The sequence below is a fragment of the Eriocheir sinensis genome, chromosome 36 (assembly GCF_024679095.1).
Source record: "Eriocheir sinensis breed Jianghai 21 chromosome 36, ASM2467909v1, whole genome shotgun sequence".
Lineage (NCBI taxonomy): Eukaryota > Metazoa > Arthropoda > Malacostraca > Decapoda > Varunidae > Eriocheir > Eriocheir sinensis.
The window spans coordinates 17,321,552-17,343,152 of NC_066544.1; the positions used below are offsets into that span (position 1 = coordinate 17,321,552).

The window sequence follows — 21,601 nt, forward strand, 5'->3', positions numbered from 1 at the left end:
TTACTGTATATATAGTGTGGGTTAAAGCTGCATGACTGGCACTAAAGCCTTCTTGGTACATTGCCTAACAGAGTTTGAGAACCACTGACCTAAAGTAAAGTCAGTAACAAGATTTCTCATTTGAGACCAGTGTACATGGCTTCATTCCTTACATGTGTTTAGATTTCTTATGATTTTGTCATTATTAAAATGAGAATAGACATTTATTAGATCTGTGTAGCTATCTTGAGGAAATACTTCATCTTTATTTCATTGTCTATGTTCATTTAGTTAGCCCTAGGCCTCATTACTGTGTTGTGAGTATTGACATTTGCTGCAGACCCTCGTGGTGTGAGGTCTGGAGTGCTGTGACTAACTAGCGCTGCATGATGTACATTGTTGACCCTGCATGATGTTGCTTATTACAGAAAACAAGAAGTTCTCTTTCCTGAGCCAAGATGAAGTTGCCAAGATGAAAGAGGATGAAGGTTGGTGCCCATCAACAACACACTTTGACTAAAAATGAAACATGCATATACGTGTACAGTACAAGTATCTGAAGTGTGGGAGGAAAAGATTGAGGATTGAGGAAAAAGTGGAATGACATGTTTGGGAGGAATATAAGTGGCAGAGAGTGTTGCTTTGTTTATATTGAGATATTTATTGAAAGAAAAGTATCTGAAGCTAATATGGGAAGCAAGACTACTATTTCTATTACTACTACCACTGAATCTAGCATATCTCTTTCTTTTTTTCCTCTTTGATGTTTGTTTTCTGCATTTTCCTGTTTTTACTGCTACTGTTACTACTTTTCTTTTTTTATTACTGTTGTGTCTTTCTTATTCTTTCTTTTCCTTCTCCTTTTGCAATCTTGACCTGTCAGGTTGTCAGTGTTCCAGGAATGACAACATCTGAGTTACCATTTTCCTATTATATACTTGGGGTTCAACACTTTACATTCCTTCCACCTGTGACTTTACTTGTGACTTATGTAATGTAACTGATATAGAGTTTACTTAGTGTTATTGTGTGTGTTAGTGTTGGTGACGAGGCACTGATGGTTGTGTGTGTGTGCGTGTGTGTCCGTGCAGACCGTCGTGTGGCCAGCATGACAGTGGAGCAGCTCGCCGATCTCTCCCGCATCGAAGACGTGGAGGCGATGGCAGACGACCTGGCGCTGCAGTTTGGGGTGGAGGGCGACCGTCTACACCACACCTACAATGACCAGGACATCATGGAGGGGCTCATCAAGGCTTCAGAGACTTCTATCAGGTAGAAACCAAAGGCACTGTTTTCATCACCATGTTATAACTGATTGATGATTACCATAAAATCACTGACAGCTGCCCATGCACACTGGCAAAATACACTGGTTAGAAGTAAAGGATTGAAGCTGTTGCCATTGACCAGGTATTATTTTTGACAACCTCTCAGGGACAGACTAGTCATATGTTTGGGCAGATAGTCAGTTTGGCTTCATGTTCTTGGGCTGCCATGTAAGCGGCTCTGTGCACCCCCAACAGGTCCAACGAGAGTAGTGTTGTGCAGCCAGGGGAGGAGGTGAAGGAGAAGCATCTCTCCCCGGCCGAAAAGAGACGACTGGAGGCAGAGAAGAGGGCAGCTTGGAGGCAGGCCCGGCTCAGGAGTCTGGAGAATGTAAGTGTTGGCCCGGGGCTTCCCGCTGCCCACTGCTCACCACCATTATTACCAGATGACATTGCAGTATTTCACAACTTTTCATGGTTTCAAAACAATTTAATTTTGTTTTTCACTTTGTATAATATCTGAACATGAAAATAGTTTCCTTCTACAGTAGAGTCCTGAACAGTTCGAGGCCTAATAGCATGAACCTCAAAACATTGATCCAAACATTTCTCCCTCCCCAGGACGCCGTGCAGGCCCAGTATGTCATTGAGAAGTGCAACAAGCTCTCCGAGACTCCAAACGGTAAGGAACCTTTTCTATAGTCTTGTGTTTCTGGTTAACTTTCAGAAGCTGTACATTTCCTTGAAAAGAAGAAAAAAACATCATAACCCTTCCCTAGGCATCAAAGATTACAAATAGAACTAATATGTCAGATGAATTTGTATTTAATAAAGACAAAAATTTGTTTACTAATAGAGTCATGGGTGAATGGAGCAGACTTGAGGGTCATGTGTTGAGTGGTAATGTGATACGTATCTCTAGGAAAAGGCTGGATATATTTCTGCACCATGAGGCTTGGTGGGATAATAGTTTAGCAGGATCTACCCCTTGAAGGCTGACTGGCCTCCTGCAGGCTCCTTGTTTTCTCTTGAAGAGGTCCAGAGGTTATCAGCCACTTTTAATTAATATATTCCACCTCAGGATAACGAACAGAGACTGAACAGAAAAGCAACATCGATATTTGTACAAAGCTGGCTGCTTTATAATGGGTTTAGTGCCTCAAGACATTTTATCTTACATGAGTCACCAAGAATCTTGCTTCTGGGTGCTGTGTGTGTCTTGTGTCTGCTTTTGTATATGTGTGTGTGTGTGTGTGTGTGTGTGTGTGCAGGGGTGGATTACCAGGCACAGAGGGTACTGCCCTTGAAGAGGCTTCTGTTTATTTAAATGAATGAGTGAAAATTTAAATAACCCGAGATTAAATTCAGACAGGAACGGTGAATTTGAAACAATTTTCAGAGGCATTATTTTAGTAATTTTTGCATACATGGCACACACTTTTGAAAACAGTCTTATTGATTGGGTAGGCGTCTCCATATCACGTCTGGTCTAGGTCACCCAAAGATGTAATGTGCCCCTGCATGGGTGTGTGAGTGTGTGTGTGGGCAGTGTCCTGTGCTGTATGTTGGGAGGTCATGTTGTGCTGTCCCAGGGCTGTTCTGAGTGGTGGCTGGGTCTGGAGGGCTCCTTGGGTGGGCTGTCAGAGGGTGCACGGGACAGTGTTGCAATGCTTAGGCTCTCACTCTTCTTCTTGTGTCCTCGTGTCTCCTTCCCGCTGTGTGTCTGAACCTCCATGTGTTTACCTCTTGCAGATAACTCTAGTAATGACAACTCAGTTATTAGCCACAGCAATCTGGACCAAGAGAATAACTTGCCCGTAAGTAATGTGTGGTGCACCCCTGTTCCCCTGTCTGTTGTGTGTTAGCTTGACACCGTGCAGAAGCCGGCAGGGAGGACAGACCAGGCAGCTTGTGACACCAACTGGCCTCCATGATATTGATTTTTTGTGGTATTTGGTGTCATCTCACTAAGCTTAAACTATACTGGCAGCCCTTATGTTTGAGGGTCGGCAACAGAGATACTCGCATGTATAAAAATCCACCAGTCATTGTTATCCCTACTGACATTCCCCATATCCTTGTATTAAGATAGCCCTGACCTGATAAGTGTGTCAGTTCTATACACAGTAATGGTGCCTCCTCGGGCTGGTCATTGTGCTAACTGAGAAATACAAATACTCTAACTTAGAACCCCAGCCTTATATTACCTTAGAATTTTATGATTTTTAGGAAATCAAGTCTGCATGTAGAGTTGTTGCATATATCAAGGGCTGCCAGTACTTTTCTGTATGTTTATCTGTCTGTCATTGTCACATATGCTCTCCTGAATCATATTACCATGGTTGTGTGGCACCAGCCTGTCACTAGTTGCCTACTGGCCTGTCTGTCTGTCTCGGCAGGGTGTCTAGTGTTAGCAGTAGTCCCTAGTGCTTGTTTGTGTCTGTCAGTCAAACCTTGGTCAGGGGTGTGCCCGGTTGCACCACAGGTCAGCCATTCCAGTGATCATTCTCTGTTGCTGCAAGATTTTCAAGTTTGTCTTTGGGCTGATGTGGTGAAATGGCTACTTAACATCAATCAGGATTGTTTGCATGGTCTGTTTAACATTTACAATACTAGTGGCTGTTACTAGCGTCCCTGTACATGTGGCAGAGCATTCACGGCATTGTTTGGGTGGTTTAATGTGATAAATATTGATGATGATGATACTAAACTACTTGAGTACAGCACCAAAGATAATAAGGTTTTCTCTAGTCACTGGTGAAGGTGGTATGGAAGAGTGTGTCTTGTGGAGAGAATGAGTTTCCCTCAGTGCATTGATTTTGTCAAAATTATTCTGGAAAATCATACTTGTAGCTCCATTGCTGCACACATTCCACTAAAAACTCTACACAGTGGTTTGTGCGTCCATCTAGATAGTTTTAAAAAGTGTTGGTCAGTCAGTTTTCTCATCTGTACAGGTGTTTGCAGAAAGCAGTAGCATTACTTTTGTTGTCAGACTTTCCAGAAATGAACCTGAATGAGTGTGGTGAGTCTTGGTGTAGGAGACCTAAGTATTGGTGCAATAATGTGGGTAGGAAAGCCAGGCCACGAAGTGTTCAGCTGTACTACCTTGAGCCAGGGTGTCAACCGCAAGTGGTCCAAGCTGGTAGTGATCACCAAGCCCAGCGAGAAGGTCGTGGCGGAGCGTGACCGCGTCCTGTCCGAGAAAGTGATGCGCAAGACCGTGCCAGTCTTGGACCCCAGCACGGGGGACGTGAGCCTTGAGACCACCGAGACCGTTGAGCGGATCATTGAGCGTGAGGTGACCACCGACGTCTCAAGATGGAGAGGCTTGCGGAGGGTCAGGGGATGATGCAGCTTCCAGCCATGGCGATGTAGCTGTTTTCCCATTAATTGTTTTCCTGCTAATGGTGCAGACCAGATAAAAGTATCTCTCAGTCATTCCATGGATGGCTTGTGCAACATTCTTTCACATTTTGTCATTGCCGTGACCCCATTCCAGTGTGTGTCCAAACAGTGCTTACCTCATGACGCAGCTTTGTTCCCTTGCCTCTCACCTCTGTATCTTGACAGCAGGAAGTCCTCAGCTGCATCAGTAATTTTTTGGTAATGATTAATTCATCATCATCATCATTTCATCAACGCCTGCTCCTAGGAGCTCCCACCAGGGGATGGCCACGGCAGAAGAGCTTCCAACTTTCTCTATCCAGACACTCCCTCCTTGCCTGCTCAAAGTTTCTCAAAGATCTTTCCCCCCTCTCCCTAACATATTCTTGCACCCTATCCCTCCATTTCACTGGAGGTCTTCCTCTAGCATTCCCTCCCTCTATCTCACTCACATACACCCTTCTGGTCATCTTACTCTCCTCCATTCGCTCCATGTGGCCAAACCACTTTAAAGTCTGTCGCTTCACTTCTGCCCTTCACCCCTGTGACACATTCCAAAACGCTCGTACACACTTTCATTACTCATTCCATCCATTCTACTCACACCACAAGCACTCCTCAAATAACTCATTTCCACTGCCTGCACTCTAGACCTCTGACTTTCATTCCAGGCCCACGTTTCACTTGCATATGTGAGGGTTGGTACTATTATTGTATTTCTCAAATCCCTCTTCACCTCCATGCTCACACTTCTGCCATTCATGATTCGTCCCAAAGACCCTACCACCCTTCTTCCTTGTAATGCCCTTTCTCTTATCTCTCCCTCCATACCACCATGCTTACACATAACTGATCCAAGGTACTTAAGCTCATTGACCTCCTCCATTTCTTCACAATTCAAAATTATTTTGCATTCTTTTCCACATTTAACTCCCACTCAATATAGGCATACAAAATCTACAACCTCATTTCTACTTCACTCACAAACCATCACTTTACTTTTGTTGACATTTACTTTCAGCTTTCTCCTGTTACAGACACTCAAAAACACTGACCAAATTTTGTAGGTCACTTTCATTTTCTGCAATGAGCACCGTGTCATCAGCAAACAGTATCGAATTCAGCACCCACTTCCTTCCCTCATCGAACAGTCTTACTCCAACTTCTCCAACTTTGCCCTTAATTTCTCTAATAATACCATCCATATAAATATTGAATAACCATGGTGACATGACGCACCCTTGTCTTAAGCCCACTTTTATCTCAAAATGTTCACTTGTTTCTTCAGTAATTTTGACACATGCAGATGCATCCTCATAGAAAGACTTTATTGCACTAAGCAGTTTTCCTCCCACACCATAAATCTTTAAAACATCCCACAATGCAATCCAACCGACTCTGTCATAAGCTTTTTCCAAATCCATGAAGGCAGCGTATAGTTTCTTTCCTTTTGCTATTATTTTTTCTACTACCATCGTGAAGGCAAATATCTGATCCACACATCCCCTTCCCTTCCTGAAGCCTCCTTGTTCTTCACTGATTTTCTCTTCTGTAAGTCTTTGCACCCTCTCTATTATGACTTTTCCATATACTTTTCTGGGTATACTCAGGAGACTTATACCTCTATAGCTCCCACATTCCCCTCTCCTGCCCTTCCCCTTGTAAACTGGGACAATGATGGCTTTCATCCAGTCTGCTGGCACCACCCCCCCTCCCATGCTACTTCACATATCTTGACCATCCATTTAACAACTACATCTCCTCCACACTTCAACATTTCTGCTGTGATTCCATCAATTCCTGCTGCCTTTCCATTTTTTTAATCTTTTTATTGCCTGATTTACTTCTTCATATGTTATACTTCTTTCTTTATATACTCCTCCTCTACCTCTACTCAAAACTGCTACTGTTACAGCTGCTTGATGTCCATTCTCAAAATTCATTAAGTTTTTGAAATATTCTCTCCATTATAGCCTGATATGTAATTACATTCCCATGTGGGTGACAATAAGCTGAGAGAACATAATATAACATAGCCTGAAGAAGCGCTGGTTTGGAACACACCGAGGCAGCTGTTGGCAAGTGGTGATCATTATTTTGAGGCACTGGAATGGACTCTACAAGTTACTCAGTTCTTTTTTTCCATCATGAGGTCACCTGAGCTTGTAATGCCGAGTGGCTGGAATGCTGCTCCTCCCTCACTCTCCGGAGCTGAAGCATCATGCTTGGGAATGACATCTCTTCAAAGCGCTGCAGCACCATTGTTAAACAAGATAAAGTTTACTCTTGAGCCTGTCTACCGCCGGCCTCCTCTAGACCAGAGAGATGAGGAGTGGTTGGCCTCTCACTGCTGGGTAGTCTCTGACTGGGTTTGCCCACCACCTGAGTAGCAGCTTGATAGCACTTCCTACCTGTGTCTCTTCATGAGGGTCTAGGCACCTCTAATGAGCCTTAGCTCCTTCAGTGCATTGATAAGGTTCAGCTTGGCACCAGTGAGCACCAAGGCCAGTGTCTCATTGGTGATTTTCAGATGCCACAGTAATGTTCTTCACCATTCCAGCATTTCTGTCAAAAACAATGCTTGTCCATTACCTCTAAATTACTTAATTATCAGCTGATGGAAAAAAGGGTTTGATTACTACATCCCCAGAAGGTGAAATTATTTTGTGTGGAAAGAAAACTGTCCTAAAGGAATGCTATGTTGGCACCCCTCCCCCAGCAGCCATGAAGAAGCTGTCCATGTATGGCAAGCATTGTATTTGACAGAAAGCAGGATTAATCACAAGTCCATGAGTGGCTGGTCAACATTGCCTGAACCACCATCACCTGTAGTTGTGGACACTAAAGCCTGCACAGTGAGGGCATGATGCTGCAGGGAACATTTTAGTGCTAGACTAGAAACTCCATTTTGCCTCTTCAGTGGAGGGGTTTCATATTTACCGAGGACAGCCTTCCTTTGTCAGTATTTCCTTTATCCTAAATTCTTTCAAGGGGATGATGTAGACACCACTAGAATTAAACTTCTTTGAAAGTTTGGCAGACCTGTGCATGTGTATGTGTGTTGGTCTGAGCAAAACCTTTGGGGATATAATTTTGACTCAACTTCCAGGAGACAGAAACAGTTGTGGTTGTTGCTAGATTTTATTGCAATTCACTTTTAGTTCACAAATAAATACTGAAGAGGCAAAGTTAAAATACAAGTATAAAATAGATGGAGATTTATCCCTAAAATGCTCCTTGTGGTTTGCCTTGATTTAGTCTCCAGTCCTGTAGTCCAACTAAAGCTTCATAAACTGCTGCGACACCCTCCACTCCTTCACTCAAAGTTCCTCTGTCGTCACCACATCACCAATCAGCTGCTGCTCGTCGTTGTCAACTCACGTGTGTTATGAAGTCCAGTGTGTTTTGCAGCCATGCCTTCCTTTACCACCTGAACAAGTGATCACTCTCTTGGTATCTGTCTCCTTAGTACAGGAGCAGCATGTTGTAAGGATTTCTTAAAATTGTTTGTCCTTGGCCTCTTACATATTTTTTTATATTTTTTTATCACTGAGTAAAAATATTACTGATGAATGTGTGACACATGTTTGTTACATGTTTGTTGTACTGTTGTGCATGTCTCTAAAGAACATCTATTAGTCATGCACCAGCTGGTCATGTAGCTTTACTACATGAACAGTAAGACAGTATTTTTGACCTTTTCTGACCTCCAGCACACATTTACTTATTTATAACAATACCGCACCCCTTGAGCCAGGCTTATAAACCATGTCGCACCTCTTGAGCCAGGCTTATAAACAATCCCGCACCCCTTGATCCAGGCTTATAAACCATCCTGCACCCCTTGAGCCAGGCTGAGGTTCTTCTGCACACAGTATAATTTGGTTACAAAAACTGCTTTTACTACTGCACTATAGAGTAGGTAGAGAAGGGTTCATTATTTATTTTGTCCATTAAAAATTAAGTGTTTGCCACTGTTGCACTGGTTAGCCTTCTGTTATCAGTGGTTTAGGGAAGTTTAATTAAGTCTGCCTCAACACAACAACCCAGTCCAGCATCAGTCAAATATAGTTCACTGTATGGCAACAGCTTCATTCCTCTTCCCCTCACCTGTTGAATATAGCAGCACAAGGTGAGCGGCTGTCACTGACCAATCATAACATGTCGATGAAAAAACTGTCCATTTGATTACATTCTTTATTCCCAGTAGGTAAAAATGTGCTAAGAGAGCCTGTCAAAACATTGCCTAAAGTGACATGACAAAACTGTTGCCTCGTGCAGAGAATTGTTTTGACGGTTGCTGAAAATTGGGGATAAGTACAATTCGGGTCATTACCAAGACAGTGACCTGACTTTATATTTGAAATGAATGTAAGAAGTTGATGGTGGCTGGTGTTGGCTAAGGATCTTTGTTAAATCATGTTAGTGTAGTTGCTTGGCCTTTAAAAAAAAAAAAAAAGCAACAAAGCAAGGTATGGGATAGTTCCATCAGCTTCCACAGTTTATTATGTCTGATTTGTTAGACTGATGCTTATGTGAAGTGTTTAGAGTGTGCTTGCATAAGTGGAAAGGTTTGTCGTATAAACAGAGTATTTGGTAGAAATTGGTTCATCATACAAGTGTGAATTTGCATTTGCCAGGTGCACAGTAAATGAGTCTGGGCATAATGTACATAAAGAAAATGAATAATGAGGCAAAATGCATAGTGATATATTAGTATAGTGTTGTGGTTATAATTATATATATGTATAGTGTAAATATTTGTGAAGCTCCTAATTTTACATACCAAACTCGGCATGCAGCAGCAAGTAGGGCATTATGCTAATTTTGAACTTCTCCCATTGAGGGAAAACCTGCTGCTTCACGTGGATCAGCCAGTCCCTCCTTTCCTCTTACTCTTTAGGGGAACAAAACAGCCCCACTGAGATGAATGGAATATATTTGTGACTTTGTACAAATTTGGTTTTATTTGTTGGAAGAAATTATATATGACTTTTTAGTTGGTATAGTGCAGCATGCCATGGTGTGTTTCCTTAGTAATTGCTGGACCACTGACTGCATGCCTTTCAGTATTTGCAGGTCTGGCCGAGCTGAGCACTTGGCCACTTGTCATGAGGGGCTTTGCTAACCTTTGTGCTGCCATTCACTGTTATGTTGTGTAATTTAAAGTATTAACAACTTTTAAAAGACTAGCACTAGCAATAAAATGGTATAGAGTAGACCAAGTAGACAGCTTCTTAAACTTGGTGTTGTATTTTATAATGTGTATTTTTACGTTTACTGCATGGCTGGTAGTAGTCGTCTGCATTAGTGAAACCGTGTACAATTAAGCATAAAAAGTTAACCATCAAGTAAACCTTTCCTTCCTGTCATGAATGTGATTTTAATACTATTGAAGATTCAAGACACACTTCATGTACAAAACTCCGTTACTTTCTCAGCTATTAACGAATACTTGGTTGTAAAAATCTGTTACTAAAAATGTCACTGAATGTTGATGAGGCCAGACACCCATTTATCTGTGATCTGTGTCCGCTTCTGTATCTGTGTCGTCCCCGGCATGGCATGGTGTAACCTACTGAGCCTTTGAGGCAGAGCAATATTGAAGAGAAAAGGGCTTTGTAATTACTGCCATAGCCTTGGTAGAATTCATGAAAGCTTCTCGTTCTTTACTCACACGTTAATTTTTCACCAACACTGATATAGAAACGGGCACAAACCAGGATCACGGATTGATGATGTTCGGCGCAACGCTGCAGCAAAATGGTGTGTCTAAATGGCTCACTCTTCCCACAGGTGGAGACTTGCCGAGAGACCTTAATGACTTTCTCTCTGACTGATGCGGAGAACGCCAACACAGACCCAACTGAGACCACAGACCCCGGCACTGACCCGACGGACGACCACACCAGCGAGGCCATCGACAACCAGCCGGCGAGAGGCAGCACCGAGGGGGGAGAGGACAGAGGGAGTCTTAGGGTGAAGCACTCGGTGGACTGCGACGGAGACTCGGCCGCGAGCTCCCCTGAGGACCCCGAAGAGTCTGTTCCCAGGGACTTCTCCGCCATGTCCACCGATGACTCCGACCAGGACCTCCACGCTCCCCTACCTCAGACTGCCTTCTCCGCTGCCTCCAGCGAAAACGTCGACAAGTGACCGGGTTCAAATCTATTACTGTAATTAGTTTTTACGCTGTTAAGTAGTTCTATTGTGTGATTGACATTAACCCCAAACTTGGTATAATTTAAGCCATGGAGTGTAATGTTATATATACACATTTGGAGTGTGTATGTATGTGTGTATGTATGTGTGTGTGTGTGTGTGTGTGTGTGTGTGTGTGTGTGTGTGATTATTTTTGTTATGGGACTAGACCATCACTTCATGAGGCAGCATCTTGAGGTTAGTACATATCAAGGTTTGAGTAATCTGAGCCTTGTGACAAAGCATTCCTGCTGCCCGTGCCGGAGGAGCTGTACCATAGTCTGCCCCAGTGTCTCGGTCAAGATGATGCTCACCGCAGGACGACAGCTGTGTCACCTTGTTCCTTCAAGCTGTTTTGACATCCAGAATATTTTTGTTTAAATGGGAAGAAGAATGCAATCAAATGTACTTTATTTTATCAACACTCTGTAATTGATTGACGGTTTAAGAAGTGTGACGTAGCTGCCTGCCTCATTGTTTTTGGTGGACACTGGGGTGGGGTGTAACATGTTAATAATGACCCTATCAGTTAACTGTTATGATTGCTGTAAGGTAAGTTCCATTGTGATCTTCAAAATAACCAGCTTTAAATGTAACTTATTCAGGCATTTAGGATTTATTACCAGAAACCTTTTATTTGGTGTAAATGCCTTAAATCAATTACCAGCTGGACCTGCTTGGAACAAGAATGCTTCAGCATGCCTTCACCTCAGGCTTAGTGTTGATGCATTTAACAAAGGTAATGATTCAAGAGGCATCATTGTTAAAATTATATATATTTTTATTTTGAAAAGTTTGCAAAGCTTTAGCTGGTAGCTCTAAAGCATTGTCAAGCCTGATTTTAGTGTTCTATGATGTATATGTGACCCTGCAGACATTGTTGTGGATACAAGAGTCCATAGTTTATATTCTCTCCAAGTTGGTACATACTTATTCTGGTGTAAATATCAAACGAGATAGATAAGCTAGCGGTACAACTTGGTACGTATCTTTTGTAAGGATTTTATAATGAGCAGTAAGTGACTTGTCAAATTCCATAGTTGTCATAGTTGTATGTGGGATATAAAAAAAATAATCAGTCAATTAACATTGGTTATTATTGCTTATATAAATTTTGTGTTTTTATTTCCATTCCATTGATTACAAGTGTTGTTCTGTCACATGAATGATTGCTTCAGGTTAGTTTCAGTGTTCCATAGTTTTCAAGTATTTTAAATTGCTTTATTCTATTGTTACTCATACATAAATTAACTGTAACAATGATTTGACCTAGAGGGCAGCTGTACCAAAGCCTGTGAGCCTGGCGTGGAGGGCGGGCTGTGTCCTGCACCCAGCCGGTCCCCTCACTTGGCATCCTGGCCTGTGGTGCAGCAGCGGACAAAAATGTTGATCCACTTTACTCTTATACTTGTGACACAGCAGTCCCCTTCCACATGGAGGAGAATAAAAGAGTTGAGTGAGGAAGGGAGAGGGGAATGGGGCATGATCTAATGGGGGAGGAGAGTGGAGGGTAAGGGAGATGAGGAGTGGGGGGATGAACTGGCAGGGGAGAGGGATGAAGTGGGAGTAGGGTGAGGTAGCAAATGGGGGGCTGTCAAGGAAGGAGAGTGGAGGGAGGGTGAGAGGGGAGGAGAGTGCCATGCAGCCTGGAAAGGAACTGCTGAGTAATGAGTAAGATGGAAGGATATTATTGTCCATAAATGTATTGTCTACCTTTACCCATCATGTGTTACTTGTTCTGTTCCTTGGCTGCATCACCCGTTCAGTGTTACCCGGCCAGTGACTGAGCAAGCATCCCACCTGTGCAGCTTCCCAAGCACTGCAGTGAGCCATGTTCATACATATGACCATATCCCTTTTGTAAATAAATGTTAAACAAAATGTTCTAGTTATAATAACCTTATTTTATGTGTGTGCTCTTTCAAAGTAAGTGAAGGTTGGTTCTAAGGTTCAATTTTAATATCTTTTACATGCTGCTGTTTTACATTTGTATTTTGAACATTTTTAAGGTCAAGTTCTATCACATGGATACTACTCTCCTGGTGGGTTGCTACCACATTACTACTACTTCTACAGCCATCAGAGATTGGCCAGTCCTCTTTAACCTTTTCATTGCTAAACGCTCGCAGCGAGCGTTAGGTGTATTTGCTGGGGGTGCTAAACGCTCGCTGCGAGCTCCACCCGCACTCAAATCTCCTGCGTATGAAAGTGTTCCAACACAAATTCTCACAACACAGGACTGCCAATTGAGTGGGTTCTTCACTAAATTTGGTGGAAAATCATATCAGCCCAGTGCGGCAAATCTACGGACGAGTAACTGGTGGATGTTCTTGCCCAATGTAGCGGGATTTTTGCATAGCTTCACACCTATCACCTGACTGATTCTTTGACCAAATAGTTGTAAATATTGCAGTTGGCAATACTCCCTTGCCAGAATCTGAAGGAGAGATGTCTGCAGTTCCCTCAATATGGCTGATCATCCCGCACGCACCGACGTAAGTGTTAACATTCAACACTCCCTGAACGTGCATGTAAGTTCGCAAGAGAGGCATACATAACCGACTCCTATAGATCTGGACCTCCTCTTTCCAATGGTGTTTTTGGTTTTTAGCTGTGATGAAAAGTTTTTGAGATACAGAGGTTAAAAGAGACCCCCAATTGGGCTGCCCGACTGCGCCTGAGGGGATAGTCGCGTCCTGTCCCGCGCGCAAGGAAAGGGTTAATAGACCAGCTCTGCCAGAGTAGTTAATCTGTTGGCCACCGCTCCAAGACCCTTCCTACCCACCCTGAACATTTCTAATGGGCTCTGAACAACCCAGTCAATGGTGTACTAACAGAAATTAAAGAAGAAATTAATTAAAGGGGAATAAATAACTGCCGGGAATCCCAAGCCATAGAAAGATATGAGTAATGTTTAGAAGTAAGGTGAAGCAGGCAGCAAAGGTAGAGGAGAAAAACAATGGAGTATGGGGGAGGAGTGGGGTGAAGTGATAGGGGAGAGTCAACGTCAGGAGCAAACCACAAGACATAACGTGCGGTATTCCATCGTCTCCAGTGCTTGCAGAAGCGCAGTGCTTCGACAGGGTAAGGTGAGAAGCGGGGTTGACATCACCGTCACAGTTCTGGCTACTGAATGTCATCAGCTGTCCTTGTTCCCAAGAATGAACCAGCTGGTGCCTCTTAGCCTTGGCCTCGCCTGACGTAGAGTGTGTGGCGCTCCTTCTCTCTCACTGTCTTGGCGCCTGTCTTGAACACTGCCATCTGGCGGCCTGGTGAGTCCATGAAACAGATGTGGTATGGATGAGAAAACATGAAGTGTAGGGGATCAGCCATACGTCATGTAACACCCTAGGCCAGTTTATATTACAATTAGGTAAACACACACACACCTGTCCAGGCCCACTGATCCAGCAACACGAAGGCAACACAGGCAGGCAGCTGGGAACACAGCGAGGCAGCCTCAGCAGGAGAGGACACAGACTGCACGCAGCTCATGCCTTCCATTCTCAGGCAAGGAAAGTCCTCCCTTTCCACAGTGGAGTCATGAAACACTACAAAATCTGTTGGATATTTAGAGAACTCAATGTTGAGAGCTGATACTGACTTGCATTGCACAAAGCTGTCACAGCCTGGCATCACTTTTATCTAGGTAATGATTGTTAGAGATGAGAGAGCAACTAATACAAGGTGATCTGATAGCAGACAGGACAACTTTCACCTCACTAAGTCAACATGATTATGCAAGTTTGAATAACCTAAATTTATAATGAGCTTCAACAAGATAAAGAAATCAAATTGCCCTGGAAAAGTCACGTGCTGACATAACAGACGAGAGTATTGGATTTACTGTTTATCTGCTGCTTCTCGGCGTGGGTGAGGTAGCCACCAGTGGAGAAGTTGTGTGCTAGCGCCTGGATGGCTCGGTGCAGGTGCTCAGAGTCCAGCCTGCCCTGAGCCTGCTGCTCCACTATGTACAGGCTGGTTTGCTCCAGGGCGGGGGGGCCACCATAGGGGATCAGGATGCGCATAAAGTGCTGGCTGGCGTAGATGGAGTTGAGGAGACTGTTGAAGCCTCGACACAGACCTCGGTCACAGGGCACTGCAGGGAGGAAGGAGGAATGTAGTGGCTTTCCTTTGGATATAAAGCAAGACAATGTTTTCTATAATTATACTGCAGCACTGACAGTAGGCTACATTCACCCTGGCTCACAGACAAGTATCTTTGTGGTTGATGCTTTATGTAATGTACTGTACTACTCTGATATGCCTAGTTAATAATGAATAGAGTGTGGGCTATTACAGGGTACATAAGGACTCAAGAGGGAGGTAGACACACACTTTTTGCAGTCTTTGTACTTTCAGAGGGTTTCAGAAATGTAAGGCCCCCAAAATTGAAAGGGTGGCTGTAATGGCATGACAGAAGCATCAGCAGGACTCACCACTGGCCAGGATGGTCTCCTTGGTGCTGTCCTGCATCACACAGTCTCTGGCGGTGGTGCACTGCGGGTCGCCCACCACCACGTCGTCCACGTCAGACAGCTTCAGTGACCCGTCCACGATGACAAACTGCTCCCGCCTAAAGTCCTTCATGAGCACAGGACCAACGGGCGACCGGGCCAGCAGCAGCAGAATCCTTCCCACATCAACAGCCAGCTGGGACAGAAAGGATACCATGGCTTTCAACCTGACTACTCTGCCTGCATAAATTTCTTTACTAACTTTCCACGGCCAGCTGGGACAGGAAGGACACCATGGATCTCAACTCAACTACTATGTTCTCATCTTTATTAATTTAAGAGAAGGAAAATGGGGTGATACATTAAGCAAAATCCATGGAGTTTACCCACCTGTAGCCTTGCCTCGTAGCCCATCTGAAGGATCTCCACCACCCGCACAGGCCGGCCAAGCTCCACCACCATGGCCACCACCCCACTCCTGGGCGGCCCCGGGGAGTACTCCACCTCCGGCACACACTCCCCATACACCTGTGAGAAAGGAGGCGGCAAATAACAGAATTATAGAAGTGATTTTTAAACTTTTTCCTCTCATGCATTTATTGATTTGCCTGTATACTCTTGCCTACATATCTTTTCAATTATTTCCTCTCATGCATTCATTAATTTTCCTCTATACTTCTTTATCTCTCACTGATCACCTTGATGACATTGGGGTGGGTCAGCTTGTGCAGCATCCGTGCCTCCTGCAGCAGCTTGGCTGCACATCGCCGGTAGCACACGCTCACCTCTGCTGCCTTGCACTCTGTCATGTCATGGCCAGAGGTGTGGACAGTCTTCACTGCCACCCAGCTAGTGCTGTACCAGCCCCTGCAGGAAAAGGTTAGCATGTATGTGGGTTAGGTCATTTCCACCTACCTGATCACCTGTCCTCTTTACTGATGTACTCTGGTTTATTCTGCAGGCTAACAACAGTCACGACCTTGGCAGTTCATGCCTACCTGTACACAGCCTTGGTCCAGCCCGAGCCAATGAGGGTGAGGTTAGAGATGGCCAGCAGGTTGTCACAGCCCAGCGTCTGTCCACTGGAGGGCGTCCAGGCTGCCGGAGAAACATGACAACACAAGCTAATAAAAGGTAAAGGTAAAATTAGGGGCATACATTATAGGTGCGCATGGGTGCAGTGTTCATCTCCATTGTGTTGGCCCTTTGAGCCTATGGTGGGAAGAACCCATCACCCTGGGACAGCCCTGTTCCCTCAAGGGAACACACACTGGACCACAGGACACCAGCCCATGTACAAAGTGGCCACAGTGCTGAGCCGAGGCCCCTGCCTCCGAGATACTCCAAACCTGACCTTGGTCATGATGATCAAGAATGAGAAATGGACTTGTGCAGGTCATGTCATGCAAAGACCTGAGTGGCAACACACAAAATGTAATCATAGCGGACTGAAAATTAACTGAAGATGAAATAAGGACATTTACCAGAGCAGGACGGAGTTTACTGATACTTATTTACTTAGTTTACTTGGTAAGTAAGTTAGAGGCCAGCGCCTCACAGTCGTGGTGGTGAAACGCCTCACTCGTCAGCAGAATGAGCACGTGGTAGTCACTGCACTGCCGATATTACGGACACGTCCTTCAAGAGTGGCATGCAATATTTTGTGTGAAGACAGGCCCAGAGGGTGAGCCAGAGTTACCTGCCTTGAGCCTCACCTGGCTGTGGCCGCCGCTTGGTCTGGCCGCCGAGGAACACCACCACCAGGGCGAGGTTGGCCAGCAGACACAGGCACAGGTACACCGTCAGGTACAGGCTCAGGTGGGACGACCTCGCCATCACCCTCGGCTGCACGACACGGCTGGGAGGCCGGACCTGCTATGCTTTCCATTCAGCCTCCTCCTCCTTTTTCAGTGTCTTCCCTCCAGCCTCCTCCTCCTTCTTCTTTTTCTTCAGTGTCTTCCCTCCAGCCTCCTCCTCCTTCTTCAGTGTCTTCCCTACAGCCTCCTCCTCCTCCTTCTTCTTCTTCAGTGTCTTCCGTTCAGCCTCCTCCTCCTCCTTCTTCAGTGTCTTCCCTACAGCCTCCTCCTCCTTCTTCTTCTTCTTCAGTGTCCTCCCTCGAGACTACTCCTTCTTTTTTTTGCCTTCAGCCTCCTCGTCCTCCTTCTTCTTCCTGCCTTCAGCCTCCTCCTCTTCCTTCTTCTTCAGTGTCTTCTCTCCAGCCTAACCAGCCTCCTCCTCCTTCCTCTTCCTCTTCTTCTTCACTGTCACAACAACCTGTTTGGCCGTGTCCTCAGCATCATTCAACGAAGGCTTATTTTAGCTTCTCCAGCAGGCTCTTCTAATGCCTCTTTTACTTCACTGCTGACATAGAAACCTCAAATTGATCTTCTTATTTGCATTATCTATCTTTATTTGTACTTATTTGGCTTGATTTGCGTGTAAAGAGCTGTCAAAGTCGTGCGGCGCGTAATAAAGTCCCGCCAAATCCCTCGCCCAGACGTTCCCACCCAAGGGTTCCTGTCAATACATTTTATTTGCCAGGTAATAACATCGATCTGGGGTGCTGGGGGTCATCTGCGGGGTTGGGGGTTATCTGGGGGGCTGGGGGTCATCTGGGGGACTGGGGGTTATCTGCGGGGCTGGGGGTTATCTGGGGGGCTGGGGGTCATCTGGGGTGCTGGAGGTCATCTGGGGGACTGGGGGTTATCTGCGGGGTTGGGGGTTATCTGGGGGGCTGGGGGTTATCTGGGGGACTGGGGGTCATCTGTGGGGTCATTTTGGGGGCTGGAGGTCATCTGGGGGTCATCTGTGGGGTCATCTGGGGATCATCTGGGGGACTGGGGGTCATCTGGGGGTGCTGGGTGGTCATCTCGATCGGGATATTGGGGGATTAATATATGCAAGGTTGATAGGTGGTTTTTAGGACAGCATGTGAGTGGTCTAATAAGGGCACGCGCCGATGACTAATAAAATGGCAGCTTGTTTGTATACATTTTAAGAGTTCAATTCCTTCCTTTTCCTTTGATTAATCCCATTTTTTATTATCGTTTTGTATCCATTCCCAGTTTTTGCTATATACGTAGATACTTGTTTATACTAATTGTCTTCAGATGTGTGTTTTTGGTGGGCCCTGGTGTTTTTTTTTTTTTTTTTTTTTTTTGTGGACCTAGTGTTTTTTGTGGGGTGGGTGGGGCCAGGTGTGCTTTTTTGGTGGGCCCTGGTGTTTTTATTGGTGTGGCCTGGTGTTTTTTTTGGGGTGGGGCCTGGTGTGCTTTTTTGGTGGGGCCTAGTTTTTTTTTGGGGTGGGTGGGTGGGTGGGGCCTGGTGTGCTTTTTTGGTGGGGCCTGGTGTTTTTTTGGGGGGTGGGGCCTGGTGTGCTTTTTTGGTGGGGCCTGGTGTTTTTTTGGGGGGTGGGGCCTGGTGTGCTTTTTTGGTGGGGCCTGGTGTTTTTTTTGGGGTGGGTGTGTGGGGCCTGGTGTGCTTTTTTGGTGGGGCCTGGTGTTTTTTTTGGGGTGGGTGGGTGGGGCCTGGTGTGCTTTTTTGGTGGGGCCTGGTGTTTTTTTTGGTGGGGCTTGGTGTGTTTTTGGTAGGCCCTGGTGCTTTTTTTGGTGGGGCCTGGTGTTTTTTTTGGTGGGGCCTGGTGTGTTTTTGGTAGGCCCTGGTGCTTTTTTTGGTGGGGCTTGGTGTGTTTTTGGTAGGCCCTGGTGTTTTTTTTGGGGGGTGGGGTGTGTTTTTTGGTGGGGCCTGTTTTTTTTTGTTTTTTTTTTGGGTGGGGCCTGGTGTGCTTTTTTGGTGGGGCCTGTTTTTTTTTGTTTTTTTTTTGGGTGGGGCCGGTGTGCTTTTTTGGTGGGGCCTATTGCTAAATTTTACTTCATTGCCTTAGGGGGCCGGTTAGGTATATATTTACTTATCCTTTATAAAGGGGTAGGCTATAGGCCGCTAAAGCCTTAAGTTACCAATGAATAAAGGCGTATACCGATAAATATACACATATACCGTGATATAACATTTTATAATGGTAGTCTATATATCGTTAAATAAATTAAGGTGCACATAGGACATTATTTATGAAGTACACCGTTAAATATAAGAGTAATAAATATCGTTAAATTAAGGTGCATGTTGCAAAAATATATATTTATACACGATTCACAAATTAAAGTGCATACTTCATAGGGGGTCCGCCAGGCGTCAGGGCAAGGTCAGAGGTCAGCCCGTCAGCTAGTGTCTCGGTAGGGTCAGGTGCACGTGGTAGCCATTCGCGAGTTTCTTGCATCTGCCATTGCTGATTAGTCTGTCTATGGAGTGAGTCTGAGCCTGGGGGGAGTCTCATTATTAGTGCTGACGGGCTGTTATTAAGTACGTACCTTGCTGTTATTAAGTGCATATCCATTTTTTAAGCCGCTATCCAACACGCGGTAAGTAACCATTACTACACAGTAACTTAACATTTGAAGCAGTAGTTTTAGGCATAAGAATAATTGACTCCTCCATCCATTGCTCTTCAGATTTATAAATATAGTTGTTGTAATAGTGTACAGTCTACGTTGTCTGTTACAAGTCTAATATCCAGTTACTATTAAGCTACTTTCCAACAAGCGGTAAGTTACTGTTCAACATGCAGTAGTTACCATCGAAGAAGTACTAGCTGGTGTAAGTATATGAATAACTCCTCAGTCCATTGTTTTTTTCAGATTTAATACTCAGATGGTTGTTGTAGAGGTGATTATGTTGTCTCGCAGGTGTTACAGGTGCGTTAAGTTTATACGAGGATGCACAATTAGGCTTTTATTCTTTATTACGTTAGCTTATCATTACTTTATTCTTTATTACAGAGGTGTCAAATCTTTACGAGGATGTCAAAACTCCTATTCTTCATTACTCTAGCCTATTATTACTTTATTACATATTATCGTACTTTATTACTTTACTGTATTACTTTATTCCATATGACTTTATACTTTATCACAGGGCTGTTAAATTTCTACGAGGATGCCCAAGGTCTCACATATTAAAAGGGGGCTGAGGTTGTTCTGCGCTTTCACGTCTTGCAAAAGGTATAGTTGTGCTATTGTCTATCATATGCAGGTGTTTAAGCGTATTACAGTTTCTATTCTTTATTTCAGGGGTGTCAAATCTCCACGAGGATGAATTGTTATCAGTGAAGAGGCGGTGACTCTACCATACAATATCTTCCAGGGAATAAGGTATGTGACCAGATTTTTTTTCTCTATATATATATCCTACTGTAAGAATGGCTGATTTTGAGGTGGCGTTGGTGCATGTTTCATTATTATTATTGTTATTATTTTTATTTTTATTTTTTTCGTATTACAGTAAGATAAATGGGGAAGGGGAAGGAAAGGAAGGAAGGAATGGTGGAATTGTAGAAGTGTTCAATGGGAGTTACTGTGTTGATGAAGGGGAGGGAGGGAAGGAGGAAAGGAGTGAACGAGTGATTGATGGAGAACTGTTCAATGGGAGTTACTGTGTTATGAAAAGTGAGGGAGGGAAGGAGGAAAGGAGTGAACGAGTGATTGATGGAGAACTGTTCAATGGGAGTTACTGTGTTGATATGGGTGAAGGAGGGAAGGATGGAGGAAGGGAGGGAGGAAAGGAGTGAGCGAGTGTTTAGTGTGGTGATTACTGAGAGAAGGAAGGAGGGAGGGAAGAAGTTTAATAGTGCTTCACGTGGTGGTTCCTATAAGAGCCTCGTTAGGTTCAATCTCGAATAGTGATCATGTGTCACTGCGGGTAATTTGGACTCATCATCTTAATTGGTCTTTATCTAGATTCTGGATTAATTGGTGTCATCTTTTAACTGCGCAATATGTCTTAAACAAACCAGAGGAAATCATGATAGTTATTAACAAAGAACGATCTCTCTCTCTCTCTCTCTCTCTCTCTCTCTCTCTCTCTCTCTCTCTCTCTCTCTCTCTCTCTCTCTCTCTCTCACACACACACACACACACACACACACACACACATGGTTCCGTAGTGTAGTGGATTGACTCGCCAAAACTGTCGCCCACCAAGCTAAGTTCCATACCTTGCTACTGAGGCCGAAAAGATGTTGCTCTGACACGAGCGGGCACTGTTCCCTCTCGATTTTTTTTTTTTTTTTTTTTTACATTGCAGCCTATTGCGCCGGTAGGCTTCTTCCCGGTGGATCCTGATGGTCGGTCCAAGGCTTCTTTCCGGTAGGTCCTGATGGTCGGCCCAGCCCGTTCTGGCGCAGGCGAGTGTTTATAGTGGCGCCAGAACGGGCGCAGTGTGGTAGAGTCTTTCCGTACCCGTAGATTGGTCAGTAGG

General features: G+C 44.6%; 2 protein-coding genes across 16 annotated transcripts in view; one reads left to right on the top strand and one right to left on the bottom strand.

Moving 5' to 3' along the window:
- LOC127007947 (protein scribble homolog) overlaps positions 1 to 12,713 on the top strand; it is a 95,701-nt gene extending 82,988 nt beyond the window's left edge. For 9 of the 13 annotated variants that reach the window (XM_050879475.1, XM_050879482.1, XM_050879483.1 and 6 more), the window contains 7 exons: positions 408 to 467; positions 1,071 to 1,251; positions 1,503 to 1,635; positions 1,866 to 1,926; positions 2,997 to 3,061; positions 4,363 to 4,545; positions 10,428 to 12,713. In XM_050879475.1, coding sequence (XP_050735432.1) covers positions 408 to 467; positions 1,071 to 1,251; positions 1,503 to 1,635; positions 1,866 to 1,926; positions 2,997 to 3,061; positions 4,363 to 4,545; positions 10,428 to 10,787 — 1,043 coding nt within the window. In that variant the 3' untranslated portion in view covers positions 10,788 to 12,713. The remainder of the gene's footprint in view (positions 1 to 407; positions 468 to 1,070; positions 1,252 to 1,502; positions 1,636 to 1,865; positions 1,927 to 2,996; positions 3,062 to 4,362; positions 4,546 to 10,427) is intronic. The other 4 variants (XM_050879479.1, XM_050879484.1, XM_050879481.1 and 1 more) reach the window with 3 other exon arrangements.
- LOC127007950 (extracellular tyrosine-protein kinase PKDCC-like) lies at positions 10,922 to 17,550 on the bottom strand. 3 transcript variants are annotated; one of them, XM_050879494.1, is made up of 9 exons: positions 17,258 to 17,550; positions 16,993 to 17,215; positions 16,288 to 16,387; positions 15,988 to 16,156; positions 15,680 to 15,817; positions 15,272 to 15,485; positions 14,680 to 14,931; positions 14,222 to 14,392; positions 10,922 to 14,101 (listed from the first exon to the last, which is right to left on the bottom strand). In XM_050879494.1, the coding sequence occupies exons 2-9, from the start codon at positions 17,123 to 17,125 to the stop codon at positions 14,013 to 14,015; spliced, it is 1,266 nt and encodes a 421-aa protein (XP_050735451.1). In that variant the 5' UTR covers positions 17,126 to 17,215; positions 17,258 to 17,550; the 3' UTR covers positions 10,922 to 14,012. The 3 variants fall into 3 exon arrangements, with proteins under 3 accessions (XP_050735451.1, XP_050735450.1, XP_050735452.1); XM_050879493.1 differs by having other exon boundaries at positions 16,993 to 17,550; XM_050879495.1 differs by having other exon boundaries at positions 17,005 to 17,549.
- Positions 17,551 to 21,601: the final 4,051 nt, after the last annotated feature.

What these genes read in the sequence shown, in the direction of transcription:
- LOC127007950 (XM_050879494.1), bottom strand. Translation starts at nt 17,125, where the DNA reads ATGGCGAGGTCGTCCCACCTGAGCCTGTACCTGACGGTGTACCTGTGC. An exon ending in TGGACCAAGGCTGTGTACAG is followed by an intron (nt 16,157 to 16,287) that starts GTAGGCATGAAC and finishes CTTTTCCTGCAG; the next exon opens with GGGCTGGTACAGCACTAGCT. An exon ending in GCTACGAGGCAAGGCTACAG is followed by an intron (nt 15,486 to 15,679) that starts GTGGGTAAACTC and finishes TTTCTGTCCCAG; the next exon opens with CTGGCTGTTGATGTGGGAAG.